The sequence below is a fragment of the Thunnus albacares genome, chromosome 24 (genome assembly GCF_914725855.1).
Source record: "Thunnus albacares chromosome 24, fThuAlb1.1, whole genome shotgun sequence".
Taxonomy (NCBI): Eukaryota; Metazoa; Chordata; class Actinopteri; order Scombriformes; family Scombridae; genus Thunnus; species Thunnus albacares.
In genome coordinates, this window is record NC_058129.1 from 3,269,479 (window position 1) to 3,289,632 (window position 20,154).

Below are 20,154 nucleotides of genomic sequence, written 5' to 3' on the forward strand. Positions count from 1 at the left end.
TAGCCTACTCGTTCACTATTGTTGCAGCTGTAAAACGGTGGATAAATTGTTTTGAGCTCCACACAACTGCTAACTAGTTTTCATGCATTCTCAGTTGTGATGTTGAGTTGCTATAACTGTTATACAGTGGTTGACTCAATATATGGATATAACTTCAAAAATCCTTTTTTTTTTTTCAAATTAATTGAGCTACTCTACAATCTTTCTATGGACCCCCTACCAACTGCAGTAGTATCATTCGGTATGGACTCACTGCCCTAAATGACAGACTTGAACAAATGTTAGTGAAGATGCAGACGGTTTTTATACATTTTTGTTATTTTTTACCTCAGTAGCCTCCACAGGGTTACAGTTCTTAACCTGAAGCTGATAATTACTTCAATTTAACTTGAATATTGCAAATGACCTTCATATGCACAGTTTATTAGAGGTGTCATAACAGATTTAAGATCAGCTAATCTGGACTAATTTTTAAGCAACACTTGACTTAGCATGGTGAGCAGTGCCATGATATTTGAAAATTGAGAAAAAGCCCATTGAAGTAAGTAATTATGAGAAAGTGTAGGAGGAATTGGTAAAGACATGAAAGGGACAAGGACACACACAATAAGAAAAGTAAAGAAGGCATTATTTAGAGAAAGATCACCCAAAAAAATGTTTCTTCTTTATGTTTCACTGGCAGCATTATGTACAAATGGCATCATGAATCTTTCCTGCATTATTACTGTCCTGGTTACTGTGGCAGAAATCTCTTTTCCTGCATCGATCATACTTTATTACAACAACGGCTGCCATGTACAAGTCCCCATTCTTGCATCTAAAATGAAAAAAAAAAAAAAAGTGAAAAAAAGTAGAGATGACCCAGAGCAGGGTGAAATACAATATGGCAAGAAAAATGAAAAAAAAAGAAGAAAAATTCACTTTTCTATAATAAAGAAATTCAGTTATCAATCTTCTGAGATCATCTCACCATCAGTGTCTCATTTTCTCACATTTTTCTTTCCTTGTCCGCTCTCTGTCTTATATTTTATACTCACTGTCTCCCACACACACTCACTGTCTCACATTTCATTCTCCTTGTCTTATGTTCTTATTTTCCTCCCTCCCTCTGCCTATCTTTCTCTCGCTCCATCCCTCTCTGCCCTCGACCTACGCCTCTCAGCATTGTCCTGAGACTCGCCGTTATTGAGTCATTCTCCACACCAGGGCTGTGTGTGTGTGTGTGTGTGTTGGGAGTAGATGTATTATTTGAATGGATTGCGGACAGTGCGGGGGTGTAGGTGATAAGTGAAGAAATTGCAGGTGGATACAGTTAAATGAACAAAAAATAAGGTACAAAAATGCAAAAAAACCAAAAAACAACCCAGGCATGTGCAGATTTGAATATTACTACAGGAAGAGACACACAAACACACTTTCTTTTCACCTCTCTGCCCACTCACACATATTAAACATCTCACTTTCTCTCTCTTGTCCATTTAGTGAAGGCCTCTTTCATATTTCCAGTACACTAACAATGAAAACAGTTCTTCAGTTGTTCTCTGGGGGAATATGTTCCTATAATTACAGCTCTCAGCAGACCCACTTGAACCTTGGTGACTGGTCTGTACTTAGAACTGAAAAATCATCTAAAGTGGACACACAATGGGGCGAGGTAGCGAACGCGCATCCAACTTAAAGACTCCAGATGTTTTGTCAATTTTACAGCAAATCAATCCACATGTTTGGTATTCCTGATGGCACTGGATGTGCTCAGCTATATGTTACATGAACAAAGCAGAGCGCAGCACTGTCTGGTGTCCTTCAGTCTGTAAAGACTGTGGCTCTCCAGCATCTTTACACAAGACAAAGTGGATGGGGGTGTAGATGGCCCTGACCTGTATACCTCTCTGTGGAGAGGTGGAACAGAATGTTCTTCTGGGCATCAGTGACACAAGAGGTTAATGTGTGATGACCGACCTGAAGAGGGGTCAATTTGTGCTTTTTAAACTCTGGATATGAAGTGTTTGTTCCATGTATAAAAGTAGTGAAAAAATGTCATTGCAATACTATTTGTATCTGGATTTAACAGTGAAAAAATACAAGTCAGAAGTGCATTGGTCCATGGTGCATGATGTGTCTTTCTGGAGGATGTGTATATGATAATATGAGATCCAGATGAATGTACAGTTAGTCTGAAGCTTCTGTGATAAAAGATAAGAGAGCTGTTGACAAAAATCTGAAAATCTCATTTTGGCTGTTTGGCATGCACTTTTTAGACAGTCCCTTCAGCTCGCACGCTATCAAATCGTGTAAGGTGCCAGGCTTCAATGTCGGATAATGAGAAAAAACAGCTGTGCAACATCAGTTATTGTCATCCTGCACTGCACAACAAATCTAGTGAAAAATGATGATCTCATTCAAACGCTATTGAGAATTACACTTGCTGAATATCAAACCTGAAATATCTACACCAGCTGTATAATGGGAGTCTTGCTGCTTTGGCTACTAGCAGCTCCAGTTAGTCAACAACCACCTGGATTACTGTTGATACTGAAGAAATAGTCTGACTGATGATTATGAGTCAAGATCTGAAGTTGCATGGAGCTCCTTTTGATTTCTAAACAGATTTATTCTCAGTGAACATCAATGATGTCTGTGTGTTTCAATTTGAATGAAGTGGTTTGACATTTGTGGCTACTTGTGAACACAAACCCTGAGTATTACTGAAAAATTCAATCAAGGTCAAACCAAGAAACAACAACAACAAAAAAGACAGAGTACTGTGTCCTGGTTGCCTATTCTAACATTGCTGCGATTATGTTGTGTGGTCCCACTGGCAAAATGATCAAATGAAGTGTACTTCAAATATACCTGCATGAATACCAGTATCATTTGATTTTTAGGGTGGTCTTCATTGACACCCTCGTCCCACAATGAAATGCTAAATTCACATGGAGGAACTTTTCACAGCTAATGAAAAACTTAAAAACCGTGGATGGTGATGCAACAATCCTGTCAGTAAACCATGGAGAAGAGAAAAATGTTTTGTTACATTTCAAAATTCAGATTTGACAGGACATATTTTGTATCATAGTATAAGACAGTAAATGACATTCCTTGTGTATTCCTTGTATAATAACTGCCAAAATAGTGCACTGTCAGTATCAGTAAACAGTGTATACTGAGGTTTATTGTGTGGAATCCAATTAGGAAACCATGTAAAAGTTTTCAGTAACAATATCAAGATCTAACAATGTTGAAAATTAGCACTTTAATTTCATGTATTCATGAAATGCTAAAATAACAACTTTTCTGCAACCAAACCCACACACTTGCATCCAGGTGTCATGCCGATGGCACTGTAGCTCACCTTGCAGTCTGCTGCTGTGAGTGTTGATTGGCTACATTGTTCCAGAAAAAAAAAGATTGTTGATGAACCAAAACACTGAGATTGTAGTTTTTGGAGTAACATGAAGCAGGCTGTTCTCTGCATCTGCCTACAAATAAGTGTGAAATCACAGGCTGCTTCTGAGATACACTCAGTCCTGATTTGTTTTAGCACATATGTGTCTTTTTATCTTCTTCATACACACATACACACACACACCAATGCAAAACCACATGCACGTACACACACACGCCTGACATACACATTCTATATATGGCTAACTACTCTACAGTGTGTATAGGGAACAGGTGATCATGACAAACACACACACACATATACACACACAAACGCCTTTTCATCTTCAGCAAACAGTGATGGCAATGAATACAATGACCTCTATCAGCATGTGACCAGAATGCCAAATACAGCTGACTCATTTCTCGTGTGTGTGTGTGTGTGTGTGTGTTATAAGTGTGTGTTGGTATTTCAATCTTTTCAAAAAGCAGACTTCTTTTCAGACATACACAGATGATTCATCCTGTATCCTCCAAGCTAAGGACAATTTGTCTTTCCTCACCTTTAAAAGGGGAAAAATATGTCATAGCTGGTTTATAGTTAGACGGAGGTTAGCTATAAATTAGAGAATATTAAATCTATCATGAGGACATGTAGTCTGTGTGAATACTCAATACATTTTATTCCGCATGTCTCTTTAACTTGCTCTGCATGCTTGAGAAAGTTGATGTCAGTGTGTGTGTGTGTGTGTGTGTGTGTGTCTGTCACAGTCCATTTATTACAACGCTGGTGTGCTTCTGTAGGCGAGGATACGCTCTATTTGACTATCAATGCTACTGTAGATTACAGCTTAGGACCAGTAAGTATAGTTGCTTTTCATGGTGTCCTGACAATCATCACCCACACTCTCAGCCTGAGTCAGCTCACCGTCCACAATCTATTGCAAACTCTTATATCGCATCCAAATTCTTGCTTGACTTAGAAATATATGTGGATGTTTGGTTCGGGAGGTTCAGCTGTCAAAGAGGCGGCTAGTTACGTATCATATCTGTTCTGCAGAGCATTGGTTATAGGTGTTTTATTGGTTTCTTTGCCGGCACTTAGTTGCTTAATAACAATACTTGATTACTCATAATTAAAATTTTTCTTGATTACCTAAATGTGCTTTTATCACAGGCTTAATCTTTTTTTTTTTAAACAGTCTAAATCTCATATAATGACCCTGAAAATGTCCACAACAACCAATGACATCCAACCAGATGTTCAAAGACCCAATCTATAGGGCTGTAATTAACAATTATTTTAATCATTGCTGATTATATTCTTGATTGATTATTTGTTTGGTCTAATAATGTCAGAAAATAACACTTATCAAGATTTATCCTGAGAAAAGGTTACTGATTATGGTTTTGTTTCTGCTACACATTTATGTTTTTAGATTAGAGCCTATTTGTTTAAAATGTGTATCATGGAGAGTCATGCTGCTTTGGCTATGAACAGTTCCTGTTGACACTGTACAGACAATGATCTCTTGGATCACTCTGATACTGAAACTAAAGTCTTAATCTGATGATTATGAGGTACGATCTAAGAGCCTCTTTTATATGATTTATAAATGGATATAAGGACCTCTGCCATCACTTTGAAGAGTGAGTTCAGCTGATTGAAGCACTGTCTGTTTCCACTTGACTCAGAGAGTTATGACTTGTGATTATGATTAAGGGGTGGTGTGAAGTTAGTGGCAGATTGTCTCAATTGTGTAGCAGAAAGAAAAAAACAGAAATTATTGCACAAAATTCAGATGCAGAGCGCGTTATCTGTTCATTTTCAAACAATGTATTCAGTTCCATCCCTACTGTTTAGACATCACATAAACAAGAAAACACATGAGATCTACCAATGTGTGTGTCACTTTTCCTGAAAGGTAAAATCTGTATTAACAGCTTCTCAGAGACAAACCAACTGTCAGCTATGCAAACAAATCAAAAGCATGGATGTTTTTAGTTGTCAGCTTCTGTAATTGAATTTTCCAACAGGTCCTCTTGGGTGACTCAACTCTACATCATAAAGGGGAAAGATGACACAAAAGATGGGATGCAACCCTCACAATCATATCTGAAGACAGAAGACAGTTAAAGCAAAGCAAGCCTGCATTTTAGTGGCTGGGTAAACAGGCCACTGAAAAGAATTGTTCCATACAAAATTGCATTTCTTTCAATCCGCCTACCGAACACTTATCTTCATTCTGTAAGTGTCCGGATTTAACTGAGATAACAGTCGACATGACAAACTTAATGGCGGTGCCTTGTTTTTCATGGCAGGATCTAGTGGCAGATGAATGGCTGCTTTGAGTCACTGCTGTTGTTTTTGGTGGTGGCGTAAGACATCAGTTGTCTGACGAGACAGTTAACCGACTCATTGTGTTAGTATTACAGAAAAGAATTTCAGAATCATGGACCCTGCAAAGTTGCTGTTTTCACTGCTCAGGACTATAAAGAGCTCTCAGTTTGAGGCCATCTGTATGAGCTGTGCTTCTATATTATGAGCACTTATGTATGTAAGCAAGGCTGGATCGCCAACAAAGCAACATTTAATTAAATTGTCAAAAGCTAAATGACACAACAGCCAACCTGAGGCCAGGGAGTACTCCACAACGGGAGCTGGTTGGTCTCTGAGGCTAAATATAATTAAGCTGCCATGTACTTGATGGATATTTGTGTATACGTATAGAGCAGAGGTCACCAACATGTCGATATTTGTGGAGTTCCACAATACATTTGTCAATTGACATTTGTCACCAATCAGAATGCTCTCCCACAGTTAGATCACGGCTTTATTTGCTTTATTTCAGTTGCTGATCATTCAAAGCATTCACATCCTCCTGCTCTTGTTTCACATTAAAACACTTTCCACAGGTGAATCACACAGATGAAGCTAATGGAAACTCATTGTATATGTCACCGAAGCTAGCGCTGACTGCTATGGCTTCCTTTTTTATCTGCAACAATTTTGATAATTGATTAATTGTTTTTTGGTTTTCTCCGTCCATTCTCAGTGTTTGTGCACTGGAGGCTTCAGGTTTCCACATCACACTTGTGTAATCTGCATATTGGACCAGGATTGACTTCCAAATTAGTTGTGATGTCACAATCATGCTCATAGGTACACACCTTAAAATCAGGTTTTCAATGAGCACAGAGAAACTTTCTTCCTTCAGCAGATGAATGTGAAAACAGCCTTCTAGTGTCAAACTCTGCACATACATCATTCTGTACAGTGAAGCTCAAACATTCAACTGTAGGAACAAGAAGTAAAACATATTTTTGAGTGGAAGGAGGCTGCTGGTTCTCTTAGTTTTCTATGACAGCAAAGAATATTTTTTGGTTTTGGATTGGTTTCATTGACCAAGTTGATGATGAAAATTATTATCCACCCTTTGTGTACACAGCAAGCTTTTTTTTCAGTAATGCAAGAAGAAACAGCGACACTCTACAGACGGCTGATTTCAGCTCCTTTGTCATATATTACAGTCTTTCACATGTGAAGATGAATCCTCTAAGCTGGTTCTGGGAGGAGGTGATGGTATTTAATTCCACATTGTGCCTTTATTTCCCCTTCACAAAACTAAGTCATCTTCAATAACAGCTTTTATCAACATAATTAGGAAAATATTTTCATGCATATATCTACATATATCATGAATATATCCACTCATAGCAACTAAAGCATAATTAACACATTTTATGGTTGTTAAGGCAGTGAAAGCATTTGGTTTAGGTTACAGAATGATCAGGATCTTGATGAAGGTTAGGGTTATTAAAGGGGTTAGGACAGCTAGAGCCTGGACAAATGTGAAGGAGTGTTAGGGTTGTTGTTTTTTATCTAATTTTACAGAATGCATCTTTACAGAATAGCTTTCTAACTATCTTAAAAAAAAACAAAAAAAAAACATCAGCTTTGAAGTTTCTTTTGACTAAATGTACTCTGGGATGAGCTCCAGAGGTGAGCTGCACTGCAGAATACTATCAGCAATTTCACAGACGTGAAGCTGTGAAATTATCTATTTAATGCATTATCTCTGAGCATTTCAGTCTCTTTCTATGAGCTACAAATGTGCAGGAATTAGAAATGTAGACGGACATGCACACTCGGTAAGCATCAGAGAAAAACACACACACACACAGTGATTTTCCAGTCAAGGATGTTACTAATTGTTGTTTCCAGGCAGATTTTATATGACTTTAAGCTGCAGCATTTCACAGTGTGTCCTTTACATCACAATTTTTCCAGATTAGGTGACTCATGACTAAAATAAAATTTCATACAGATTTCATGCTTTTGTTGTAGAACTAGAATTGATATGTCAGCCAGTATAAAAACTGTATCTTACCTTGAGGTGGTTTTATTCTGCTTGTTTTTCAGCCTATTTGAACAAATAGTAGCTTCTTGTTGACGAAAATAAAGAAGAGAAGCTAATTGATTTGTGTCACAGAGAAGAAAAAAGATGTTTCCCAAGTTCTACTGTCCAACACAAACACCTCAAGGTTAAATACACAATAAATGTATATTTACATTATCATATATATTGTCTTTGTACAAGAGCAAGAAAGGTTCTAATGTAGGACTGTGACACTGCTTTGTTAAATTACTGAGAGACAGTATTGCTGGAGGCTACATTATGTTTAGACTGTTTGTTTAAAGATGCACATTGAAAAAAGAGAAAAGGGAAAAAAATCTGTGAAAGAAACACAGCAGAAGCTATCAGTAAAATACCAGTGAGTCACTGCTGATCTGTGCTTTACAGTATGTATAACAATCACACTGGACAATTGGCTTTTGATCACAATTGTTTCCTAAAAGTCACAAAGCGGTATCTCTTGCAGTGACTCACAGAGACAGAGATGAAAGTGGTGCGTCAGCTGAACATTTCTATTGCAGTACTGAATTGCTTTTGGGCTTTTCTTAAAAGACAAAAAAAAGGTTGGTTAGGTTGGTTGTTGGTTGCCATCACTGGTGTGCACTGACAAAAGTGATAGTAGTGGTTTTTGATATATTAATTTTGATTTACTAAACCAGTTGATGAACCCAGGTTAATTTTTCTAACTAGTCGAGGGCAACTGGACTTCTTGAAGATGTGTCCTTCTCATCCAAAAGGCTTCTTGAGTTGTGACTGACTTGTGAGGAGTCTGATGTATTTAACTTCTGTAGATAGTCTTGATTGACCAAGAGAGAGATTTGTTTTCACAGCAAATACAGATTGCACACAGCAACATACTGATGTACACATGAAACATCCACTTTGTCACATCAGCACATATAGCTCATGCCCCTGCCTGAATCCCAGCCTGTACACCAGTTAGCTCTCACACAGATGAGTGTGGATCTACACTGCAGCGCCAACAAGGCAGAAGAGACAAAACTGGTACCAAAGCCAGCTCTTCTCCACCGTTCACACCTTGAGAGTAGCTGATGTCACATGTGACATGTGAAAACAATTTGCGGCCACACTAGTGTTTCATGTTTTGCTCACAGTGTAACACCTAAACAACATTAAATGATTAAAGCTAAATGCTGCTAAATCTCTTCTTGTTAGTCCTCCGCTCAGCTGGCAAACAACAAATCTGCATCACAACGAACATCTGGTAAGGAGCAGAACAGACAGCGAGGCTAATCAAATGTTATTTTATTGTCGCAGTGTCATCTATCTTCCTCTTTCAGCTGTTCCTGTTAGGTATCGCCAAAGCAGATCATCCATTTCCATCTCTTCCTGTCCTCTGTATCTTCCTCTGTCGCACCAACCACCTGCATGTCTTCCCTCATCATATCCATAAACCTCCTCTCTGGCCTTCCTCTTTTCCTCTTGTCTGTCAGCTCCATCTTCAGCATCCTTCTCCTAAAATCACCAGCATCATTCCTCCGCACGTCCAAACCACCTCAATCTCGCCTCTCTTGCTTTGTCTCCAAACTGTCCAACCTGAGCTGTCCCTTTAATATACTCATTCCTAATCCTGTCCATCCACGTCACACCCAACAAAAATAGCATCTTCAACTCTGCCACCAGCTCCTGTCAGTGAATCACCTCCAAACCATACAACATAGCTGGTCTCACTACCCTCTTGTAAACCTTCCCTTTCACTCTTGCTGGTACCATTCTGTCACACCCTGCCTGCACTCTCTTCTTCACCTCTCTTCCACACTCCCCATTACTTTGAACCTCATTCCTCTTCTCTCCGGTGTATACCTCCACCTCATCTCAACCCACTCCCTACTCTCACTACAGATCACAATGTCATCCGCCAACATCATAGTCCACGGAGACTCCTGCCTGATCTCATCCGTCAACCTGTCCGTCACCATCGCAAAAAAACAAGAAAGGGCTCAGAGTCCATCCTTTGTGTAATCCTACCTCCACCCTGAACCCAGCCATAACTCCACCACACAACTCACCACCATCACACTGCTCTCATACCCATCCTGCACCACCCCAACATACCCCTCTGCCACTCCCCACCCTCCCACAACCCCACACCTTCTCTCTCTGGACCAACTGCCTTTCTACTCTTCATCTTCTTCATATCTGCCCTCACTTCCTCCTTGCTAATCCATCACACTTCCTGATTCACTATCCCCACCTCATCCTACCTTCTCTCTCCCTCTCTCCCATTTTTTTCATTGTCACTGTGTCGTCTATATTTAAAATGCGTGATCACAGAAATAGTTAGACGACAGAAGGTTTTCTTTTTAACTTTGCTGCCACACAGTTGGCAGTTGCTCTCTGTGATCACTTATACTGACTTTTAATATAGCTATAGTTGTTTTCATTTACACATTTTTTCTGTTCCTGTTGTCAGACAACGGAAAGAGTAAGAAATTGTTATTTGATCACATCTCAAACACACCAGCAGTCATTTCCAAGCTGCTGCACTGCTGATGAAGTCATTATTTTGTAATCGTCATCTGACATCTGCTGTGTGATCGGCTGTATTGACATTTAAAATGAGTGATCACAGAGAAAATTAGAGGCGACTAAACTGGGCGGCTTACGTCATTGTATTGCAAAAGCTCAATTTTCCCCATAAACGCTGAAAGAGTCTGAACAGAGAGCTGAAACAGAGACAAAGAGATGTGTTTAAAAATGTAACCAGCTTAGTGTGGATGTGCACTCACAGTCCAATGAGTCTGTTTTCAGTGAAGACAGAGAAAATAGTCCCTCAAAACATTACACTTGCCTATTTAAATGTGTGAATATCACGACTGCAACCACTAAATCAAACTACATGCATCAGAACTTAAATTAGCATTTAGATTTAAAGCTGCTACAAGTTCTCCTTTTGCTACTTTTGAGGTAATGCTAGTGCATATGCTGTATCACTCAACACAGTGTATGCTAAAGTGCTGACATGGATCAGCAGAGCAAATGATCAACAGGAGGACACATGGATGAGTTTGAGGGGCTGCATTCTTCAGCACAGGTAAGCTGACCAACAGGAAGAAAAAAAAACTTTCATTTTTTTAAGTTCAAAATTAAAGCATTGAGTGTGAGGGACAAGACTGTAATGTGTGTCTTTTAATATGAGTTTTATATGCTGTATGCTCAAAAAGCTCAGTTGTGGCTGCGAGTGAGGAGATGATGTTGATCTACTGTATGTTTAGACATTGGTCAGACAAGCTGAAAAACACCAAAACATGTTAGCTTACTTTCATTTCACCCAGGTGGCTCATACTGGGGACTGTATTTTCCCCTTGATGGCAACTAAACCTGCCAGTACATCCTCCCCTTCAATATTTGTGTATCTGCAGCTTCAGCAACCTATTTTTTAAACATTTTTTATTGAGCAGTGTTCTAAAAGAATCCATATAATGGAAAAAAGGCCTTTTCACCCTAACCCACCCGATGTTTCTCTCTTACTCATATTTGCATGCTACTGTGAAATATTACAGGTGTAACTGACTAGATGTCAGGGTTGCTAAATTAAAATACTTTGTTTTTTAAAATAGATCCAGTTTTCTCTAAATATGGGGGTTCATTGTTGATACACATGAGCAGATACAGTTTTTTTCTTTTCATGGAACAACAGAGTTGGGTAGTGTTTTATTGTTTGAGGTTGTGTGTATGTGCTGAAAGCTCTTCTACCCATATGTCATGAGGAATGGGGGCACCGAGTTCAAGTTTAAGTCCAAGTTTATTGGATAAAAACTTTTTACGAGTGGGTGTTGTTTAAGAACAATCATCTATCATTTAACTGATCTTGTTTCAGTCTGAAAGCTTGTTGAAATATTTAGATAAAAATACTTAATCTTTTATTTGGAGATATGTGAAAAAAATATTATTTGAGATGTTATATTTTCTTTTCAATTGTGCAAAAGTGGCAAAGGTACACTTACTGTACACTTCTGCAGTGTGTATACCTTATCTATTGTAGGTGGAATAAAACCAGGATTATTGGCTATATGAGGGGCTGAAGATATTTTATTAAGATGGCAGTGGGGTTTAATTTGCCACCAGATATGAAATAAATCATGAAAACTAGGGTTGTAATTGGAAATTGAGTTATTAGAGAAGGAGAGGAGAGTAGTGTCTGACATGTATAAGGATTAGAAATATGTTGCAGGAGAGTAGTTACACGCGTGTCACGTAGTTGCAAGGCTATAAGGAGGAAGAAGGTAACTCCTTCTTTCATTGATACTGTCTGTGAAAACACAAACATTAGAAGATCCCAGTACGATCAAAACATTGCCTTGATTCAATTTTGTGGCTTGGAGTAAGTGTGCAGGCGTTACCTTCCTTCAAGGATTAGAAATATAACATCAAATTTGGGAGCACCATTAATTTTTGATTTACAAATATGCAACAAACTGTTTTTTACAGACTATGTGTTGGATATGGAAGACTAGGCTCCTCTATAAAAGCATGAAGCAACACAAACAAACACTCACAGTCACTTGAATCAAATCAACAACTTCATAAATTGCTGGGTTGTTTACATAAATTGAAGCTACTACTGTGTGAAAACAGATGAGCAGCATCACATCAGAAACAAAGCTACAAACAGGTGCATGAGTGTATTGTGTGCTTGTTGTCATACTGCTGTTTTGCACAGCAGCTTTACAAAAATGGACCAAACACACACTAAGCATTGACACGGAATTAAAATTAGTTCTAATGTGTTGTCCAATCAGAAACCAAAAATCCCTTTTTTAAAATGAATCCAATGAGCTTGGCAATTAGCAAAAATCTCAACAATGACCTTCAAGTCTACAGTACATCCTGACTCATGAACCTCTCAGCAGCCCATTCAGTCTCACTTCTCCCACACTGCTCTTCAAGTAGTTTTTGAATAGTTTTGACTGGGAAAAGGATCATTCAGCTGTGGGAAGTGTGTGACAGCTCCTGATTTCCACAGAGTGATTCAGACCTGGGGCCTCATTTATAACCATACTCACAAAATGGAGCTTGAAAGAGGCGTACGCCACTTCCCAAGAAAAAGTTGGGATTTATAAAAACAAATGTGACGGGAGAATGTGCAATGTGTACCAACATTTTGAAGACAGGGGTAGGCTATATTAACTGGTACTGAATTAATTAACTAGACTGTTTTAATTACAGGATCATGGATACACTGATTTGATTAATTTTATTTTAATGTGCAGTGAAAAAAAACCCACAAGGTTGCTCTGCTGCATCACAATGCCTCTGGTACAATGAGGTACTTATTTCAATCATTTTGAAACAGATTGTACTCGTTTTTTACGCAGTTCTATGTAGTTTTTACATGTTGGAGGGCTGTGTAGCCACGCAAAATAAATAGACCAGCCATGTAAAAATAGAAATAAGCAGCACAATTCTTCCGTGATCAGTGTAGCAGCTTCAGTTGATTATAATGGATGCAGGATTCACAGGTGGCAGGATTCTAGAAAGTCAAGCTTGCCTTTCCCTGATATTAAGCATGAATATACTGATTCCTTTTCACCTCAACTGATGAAATTATCATCATCAGTTGTAGAAATCCAAGATGACATCAAATAGCTTTAAGGAACTGCAGAACAAAGTGTTAATAGAGTTTTAATATCTTCTATTACTGTGCCTGCTCCAGTCACATCACTGCCACATCTTCACCACCTGCACTCATATATTGACTGTGGAAATGAGAGAAACACCTGCATGCTGGATTTTGGAGTTATTATAAATAAATACAGTGTTATTGTGTTTTAGATATTGAGTGTGTGGTCTCATCAGTCATGCATATACAGTAGATGTTTAACAAAACACCAAGCGGTGAGCTTCAGTGCTCCTCCACTAGTCCATATCCTGACAGTGTGCAGCAGTCTATCTCCATGCATTACCAGCTGCTGCAGCCATCAGCCTCTCAGACTTTCTGTTGTTTTTAATACTGTTGCTGTTCTCCACAGGAACAACATGTGCATCAATATTCATGAAGGCTTTTGCATTGGTCATTTCTGGTTAATTGTGGGAGTGTAGGGGCATATGAGGTTTGTCTTCATGCGCACATTTTCAAGTTGATTGTGATTTTGAAGGGAAAAATTTGTGCGTGCATACAGTTGGGGTTTTTTTGGCGTTTGTGCACTTGTACACTTTTGGTTTGGATCCTATGCGCTATCTGAAAAATAAGGCACCAGGTCAGCAGTCTCAGAAGAAATGTGTCTGCAGTCAGCAACACTGGAAGAACACAACTGTGAGTGCAAAGAGAAAGTGCATAAAATGACATACTAAATGCTATGTAGCATTCATGCTTGTTGCTCTTTTTCCTTCTTGTTTCTCTCATCTCATCTCGTCTCATGTCACTTCTCTCCTTTTCTTTTTCTTTCCTCAGCATCTTTTTCCTCTCCCGTTCCCTTTTCTTTTCTCTCCTATCACAGCTCTTCTGCTGTTTTTGAGGACCTGAGCAAACAGTGACAGCCAGAGTGTGAAATTAACACCAGGCACTGGACAAATGCCCTCTCCCCTTTCTGTCCTCCGTTTCCCTCCATTTCTGTCTCTCTGAGGATTCATCTGTCCATTCTGACTTAAAGAAAAAAAAACACCTATAGGGCAGGCTAAGGATTCATTTATTTTAGGTAATCTTTTCCTTTTTCATTAATTTAGGGTTGGCTAAATGCTCCATTAAGTAATTATTGATCAACGGATCACTCAGTCCCTTAAAATCTATTTTTTCCCACAACTTGGCACCAAATTTGGCAATCACAAGACAATAGGCAGGGATACAAATGCTTTCACCTCCGGCAGCCTCAACAGACCAGAATGCAATGCGATGAGGAGCATGACTCTCTGTAAACCTCCAGCTGTTTACACATGACACACATTGAACCAGTTCAAATAGTAAGTTATTCCCCATGTTTATGTTAAAATGCTCAACACCGTTGACATACACACATTAAATCACCCATAAGTATGGTCTCCATGTTCAGTTTCATTCCTTTAGCTGTATTAGAGTTCTGCTCCAGAGCAGTGCTGCTGAAGGGCTGAACCAAAGTATGTGAGTGAATGATTTTATATCATTAAATCTGCACATTGGAGACTCTTCAAGACCTTGTATTTGTAATAAATGTTTTGTAGCTAGAGTTCTAGCAATTCAACTGAATTCAACTGAAATGCTTGTATATGGGGGTCTGCTATATGGTTGTTTCATATATGGTTTTACATAGTGAAAACCATGGCAGAGGCAGGTAAGATAAGGCAGGTTTAATAAAAAAGAAAAATGGCATGTTACAGTGGGTGAGTATGCTATGCTAGAATAGAATCAGCTGTTGATATCTTGATGAAATACCAGCTGTGGTTTGTAAACAAGAAAAAAAAAGCTCAGATTCTGCCCTGGTGACAGATACTCGTATATTCCTGAAGTGGTTCTTTTTATGGTTTGTTGAGTAGCAAATCACACTAAAATCAGACACCACGCTGCCTCACTGCCAGGCATCTCTCTGGTTTTTTTCCCCCATATTTCTCACACCTGTCGTCACCAAACCTGCTGTCTCCCACCACAACCTCCCCTACTCGCTCTCCCCTCCTGTCCCTGTCTGAACTTTTGTTTTCTTTTTTTTCCATTTCACCTTCCTTTCCTACGCTCCTTGCTTCATTCTCCTTGTCTCCTTCCCTCTCTCCATTTCCTCTCCACTCTAATCTTACTTTCTCCTATCTGCTGTCTCACTGCCTCTTACTCTCCTGAGGCCTGTGTGTGTGCGTGTGTGTGTGTGTGTGTGTGTGTGTGTGTGTGTGTGTGTGTGAAAGACTCATCTATCTAGGATGGGTACTCATTATGCTTCGGTGAGTTTGGATGGATGAGGGGATCTCTCTTTTCCTCTCCTGCCTATCTCTCCCTCCCTCTCCCTATCTCCTCGCCTCCCATCTGCGAAGTTTCTTTCCCCTTCCTCCCTCCCTTAGTCATGGTTAGAGGGGAGGAGAGGCAAGGAGGGGAGAAGTGAGGATAGACAGGGACAAGATGAGGAGAAAAGTGGAGTATTTTTTAAAAGAGGGAGAAGAGAAAAGGAGAGGGGATCAAAAGGGAGGAGAGATGAGAAAGGGAGAAAAGAGGAGGAGAAGAGAAGAGAAGAGAAGAGAAGAGAAGAGAAGAGAAGAGAAGAGAAGAGAAGAGAAGAGAAGAGAAGAGAAGAGAATATCTGACCGGTCCTCTCCTGGTTTTAATCATTTGTCTCAGATCAGACTCTGTTTCAATAGCTTTACTCACACATAGACACAAATGAGCACAATCATACTGTATGCACACACACTCACCTAAGTCTCTATCACCATGGCAACGGCACACCTCTAGCAACCTTGTAATCAACTTTGAAAATAGGAATAGAAGTGATGTGTTGGCACGCATGAAATACACACCACAAACAAACACACACACACACACACAAAGAAATGTAATTAGAATTAAATTCAAGGAAAGTGATTCGGTCCCCACGGAGGAGACTAACTGAGTTAAAAGGACGACAAAGTGCAACAGACAACAATCAAGCCACTAAAATAAAAAAGAGTTGACGTGTGTTTTATGAAAATACAGTCCCAAATACAGCAAGAAAAAAAAAAAAAAACCCTAAAAAATGTGCAACGCTGTCCTGCCCTCGGGTTTTTCTTCATCCCAGCTTTACCCAAGCGACCCTCCAGAGAGAATGGATGTGGCGGGAATAACCTTTGTGTGTGTGTGTGTGTGTGTGTGTGTGTGCATGTCTGAATGGCAGCCATAAAAGGAAATGCCTCTGAAATTGTCCGTGACTCTGAGAGACGAACAGAAAACAGCCATAGATGAAAGGAGGTGGAAGACGCTGCCGGCGTAAAAAAAAAAAAAAAAAAAAACTAACCAAGAAATCCTTTCCCTCCTGTTTGTTTTCTTTTGAAAATAGGAGGTGGAAATAAATGAAAACAAAACAGAAGAGGTGGAAGAGGAGAGAAGAGGAGAGAAGAGGAGAGAAGAGAAGAGGAGAGGAGAGGAGGGGGGAGTTAGGACAGAGGGAGAAGAGACAGATAGGGATGAGAGAATGTCATCAGTGTCTCATCAGGAGTCAGAGGCAGAGAGTAAAATCAAGCATCCTACTTACTACTCATGTCCACACCTTTAAAATGTGGAATTTAGATGAATCACTTCATTCTCCCAACATGCGCAGTCATATATTTATCTTATCATTTGTTGACAGAGCTTTTAATATCTAAGGAAAAAAACAGCATCATTCCCCCTTATTACTTATTATTACTCCTGAATTTAGCACTTAGGGTTAGGTTAGCACAAGGCTTTCCCTTCTTCCCTTATCACACACCATCCTCCCTTCACCTTACTGCTGTGAGTGTGTATACAAAAGTTTGATCATGCTTTAGCTGCTATTATATTGTAGGAAAACAAATGTAACACGCCTTCAAGAAAATTCTGCAACTTGCCAGACACATTAATTAACAACATTTCCTCATTACATTTCCTACAAAAATGAGTTTGCTGCAAATTAATGGTTTATAAACGTAATTTCTAGGACACAGGGTTGGATACACAGGGTGTCTGTCCTCTCCTTCACTTCACTTACAGTCCACATGCTATGGTCGCCCTGGCAACCAACCTAAACAATCACCAATCACAGACTGCACAGTTGTCATTATGTTTACGTCATGCTCTTCTTACCAGGAAGAAAGCAAAGTAATGTATGAACAGACGTGCTTATCCTCGTCATATCCCATATTTGACTATGCACACATATTTCTCTTTGTTCATTCTACTGTATGTGATCATATTGTAAATAAACTACTGTATTGTATATCTGAGAGAAGCTGTTATGACTCCAAGGCTCCCAATTACTTAGAAGTAAGAGGGAGAGGGTTTACACAAAAAAAGGTCCAGTTAGAGAGTGAGAGGGTTTTTGGTGAATGGAGTGGATAAATGGAAAGAAAATAGAAAGCTGTCTTACCTTAGCCAACTGTGAGTTTACCCATTTTGTGAAAGTCTTCTTCTGAACGTCTTCTCTTTCATCTGCCGGAAGAAAAAACACAAAGACTGTCAGGAAAAAGAAGCCGGACATATCTGTGTGTGTGTGAGTGAGTGTGTGTGTGTGTGTGTACAGTATACAGTATATGTGTGTGTTTGTGTGTATACAGAATAAATGTGTGTGCTTGTGTGAGGATTTGTGCTTAGATGAGGCAATGTGAGAGTACAGGCCATGTCAGATATATGGCAGCAGTTCAAAAGGAACATGAAAAAGGCAAACACGCACTTTGATGAATACCAGTACACACCACACTCCATCTCTCTGACTGACTGGTTGACAACCTAAACGTGTTTAACTATGTCTCTTTGGATATCTGAATACGAGCGTCTGATTCACTCTCAAACACACACACACACACACACACACACACACACACATACATACATGAATACAAGTGGTGCTTGGCATGATAAGAGGCTCCTCTAATCTTGCTCAGGGCTAATTGCATTCTCATCATATCAATCAGCGTGCCACTTACAGGCCGCAGGACAAACTGGAGTGAGTCAACATAGTTTCCACTTGTTGCTCTCATGAAACCATTTAAACATTTTTTTTCATTATTTGAAAATCATTACTGCGATCACAGTAACTACAGAGCTGTTTGCCACTCACTAGCCATCAACAAAGCGCGATGCTGCAGTATTTACTGCACTGCAGAATTATATAAAAACAACTTTGTATCAGAAACTTTCTGGGCATAGAGAAACTGATAACTCTGCCAGTAAACTCATGAATAAGACAAAATACCAACAACCGCTCAGCAAGAATGGAGCGGTGGTTAACAGTACAAAACTGTGTGTAACTGTTAGCTAATGCTAACAAGCTTACACACTGATACTGATTTTAATAAGTAATGCATAAACAATAAAAAATTCTCATGTAATAATTGCGATTACATATGATTCATTTTTAAAGGCAAGGATTGTATTTTGAGGTAACTTAAGAGTCAGCCATGCTAGCTACTCTATGAGACTGTATTTACACACAGTGGTGCTTTGAGCTGAATGCTAATGTCAGCATGCTAGTATAAAGGCAGTCAACCTAACTTTTGCTAATTATCACTAAACACAAAGCACAGCTGAGGCTGATGGGAATATCATTAGTTTTGCAGGTATTTGGTCATAAAACATATTGGAAACATTGAAATTTTGGCCTGATGATGACAGCAGATGGAAAGTCAGAGGATTACCAAACTTATTACAGTTTATCTTCTCGGGACCTTGACTATCTGTAGCAAAGTTCTTGGCAGTCCATCCAACAGTTGTTGAGACATTTCACTAACAAACAAAAATGTCAACTGAGCTGTGGTGCTTGTGGAAAAATCAGGATGACCAAAGTCATAAGGATTCATCCTCTGGGGACCATGAATGTCTATAAAAAAATCAAAGAAATCCATTGCAGTGAAGCTTTGGTAAAGTCTGGAGATCTTTTCCCTCCCGTTCTGCCTTTATTCCTCTTTGAGTGAATATCTGCTATTTACTCTCATTCCCACACTGTTAAAGTCCTTACCTTCACATTTCTGACGCCGTTATATCTGACCAATAGTATGTCTGCCCAAGTTCTTGGAGCCATCATTCTTTAAATATTGACATTCTATCATTCTGTCTTTCAGACCTATTACCAGCATCTAGACTCTGGGGGATCCAGTCTAATCTCAGATCTTACTATGGGCCTGCACTTATTGAAGATGCTTCACACTGATGGAGTATAATTGCTTAAGTCTTTCTCTGTTATCGAAATATTGATAAGCTCCTGGACAAACGGAGCAGCTATCACTATTTATGTAACATTAATGAATTCTAACATAGCTGGCATAGGTATCAGTAATGCACCTTAACACTGGCTGCTACCCGCCATAAAATGGATAAAAGAAGAAGAAGAAGATAGCACTGCACAGCCAGTGGCAGGCCGAGGAGACAGCCGCTGACCAGGGTGAGTCTGAGACAGAGGCGGGAGCAGGAAAGATGCTCGGAGGAAGAGAGGACTTGCCCGGGCTTGTCAGGCTCTGAGATAACATTATCTTCTAGCCTCTGCTTAGAAGTGCTGAATTTACAGCTCACAGCAACTTAATACCATATAGTCTCTGGCTTTTGTTTGATATCTAGTGTCAGCAAAAATGGTGCCGACACTAGATATCACCATGATATCACCCGCTAAGTAGTTAGCGCGCATTAGTTCAGAGGGCTAGCTTGGCTTGTTTATATTGCGTTGCTTTTTTCCCCCCATCGACCAACCCAGTGGTTGAAGAGTAGGTAGAATTTCAGTCAACCAAGATTTTC

General features: G+C 39.4%; 1 protein-coding gene across 9 annotated transcripts in view; it reads right to left on the reverse strand.

Moving 5' to 3' along the window:
- Nucleotides 1-20,154, reverse strand: part of dmd (dystrophin) — a 320,693-nt gene that overhangs the window by 210,318 nt on the left and 90,221 nt on the right. For all 9 annotated transcript variants that reach the window (XM_044344903.1, XM_044344899.1, XM_044344896.1 and 6 more), the window contains one exon: nt 17,798-17,859. Coding sequence is in view for 8 of the 9 variants with exons in the window: in XM_044344899.1 (XP_044200834.1) it covers nt 17,798-17,859 (62 nt within the window). In the remaining variant the exon portion in view is untranslated. The remainder of the gene's footprint in view (nt 1-17,797; nt 17,860-20,154) is intronic.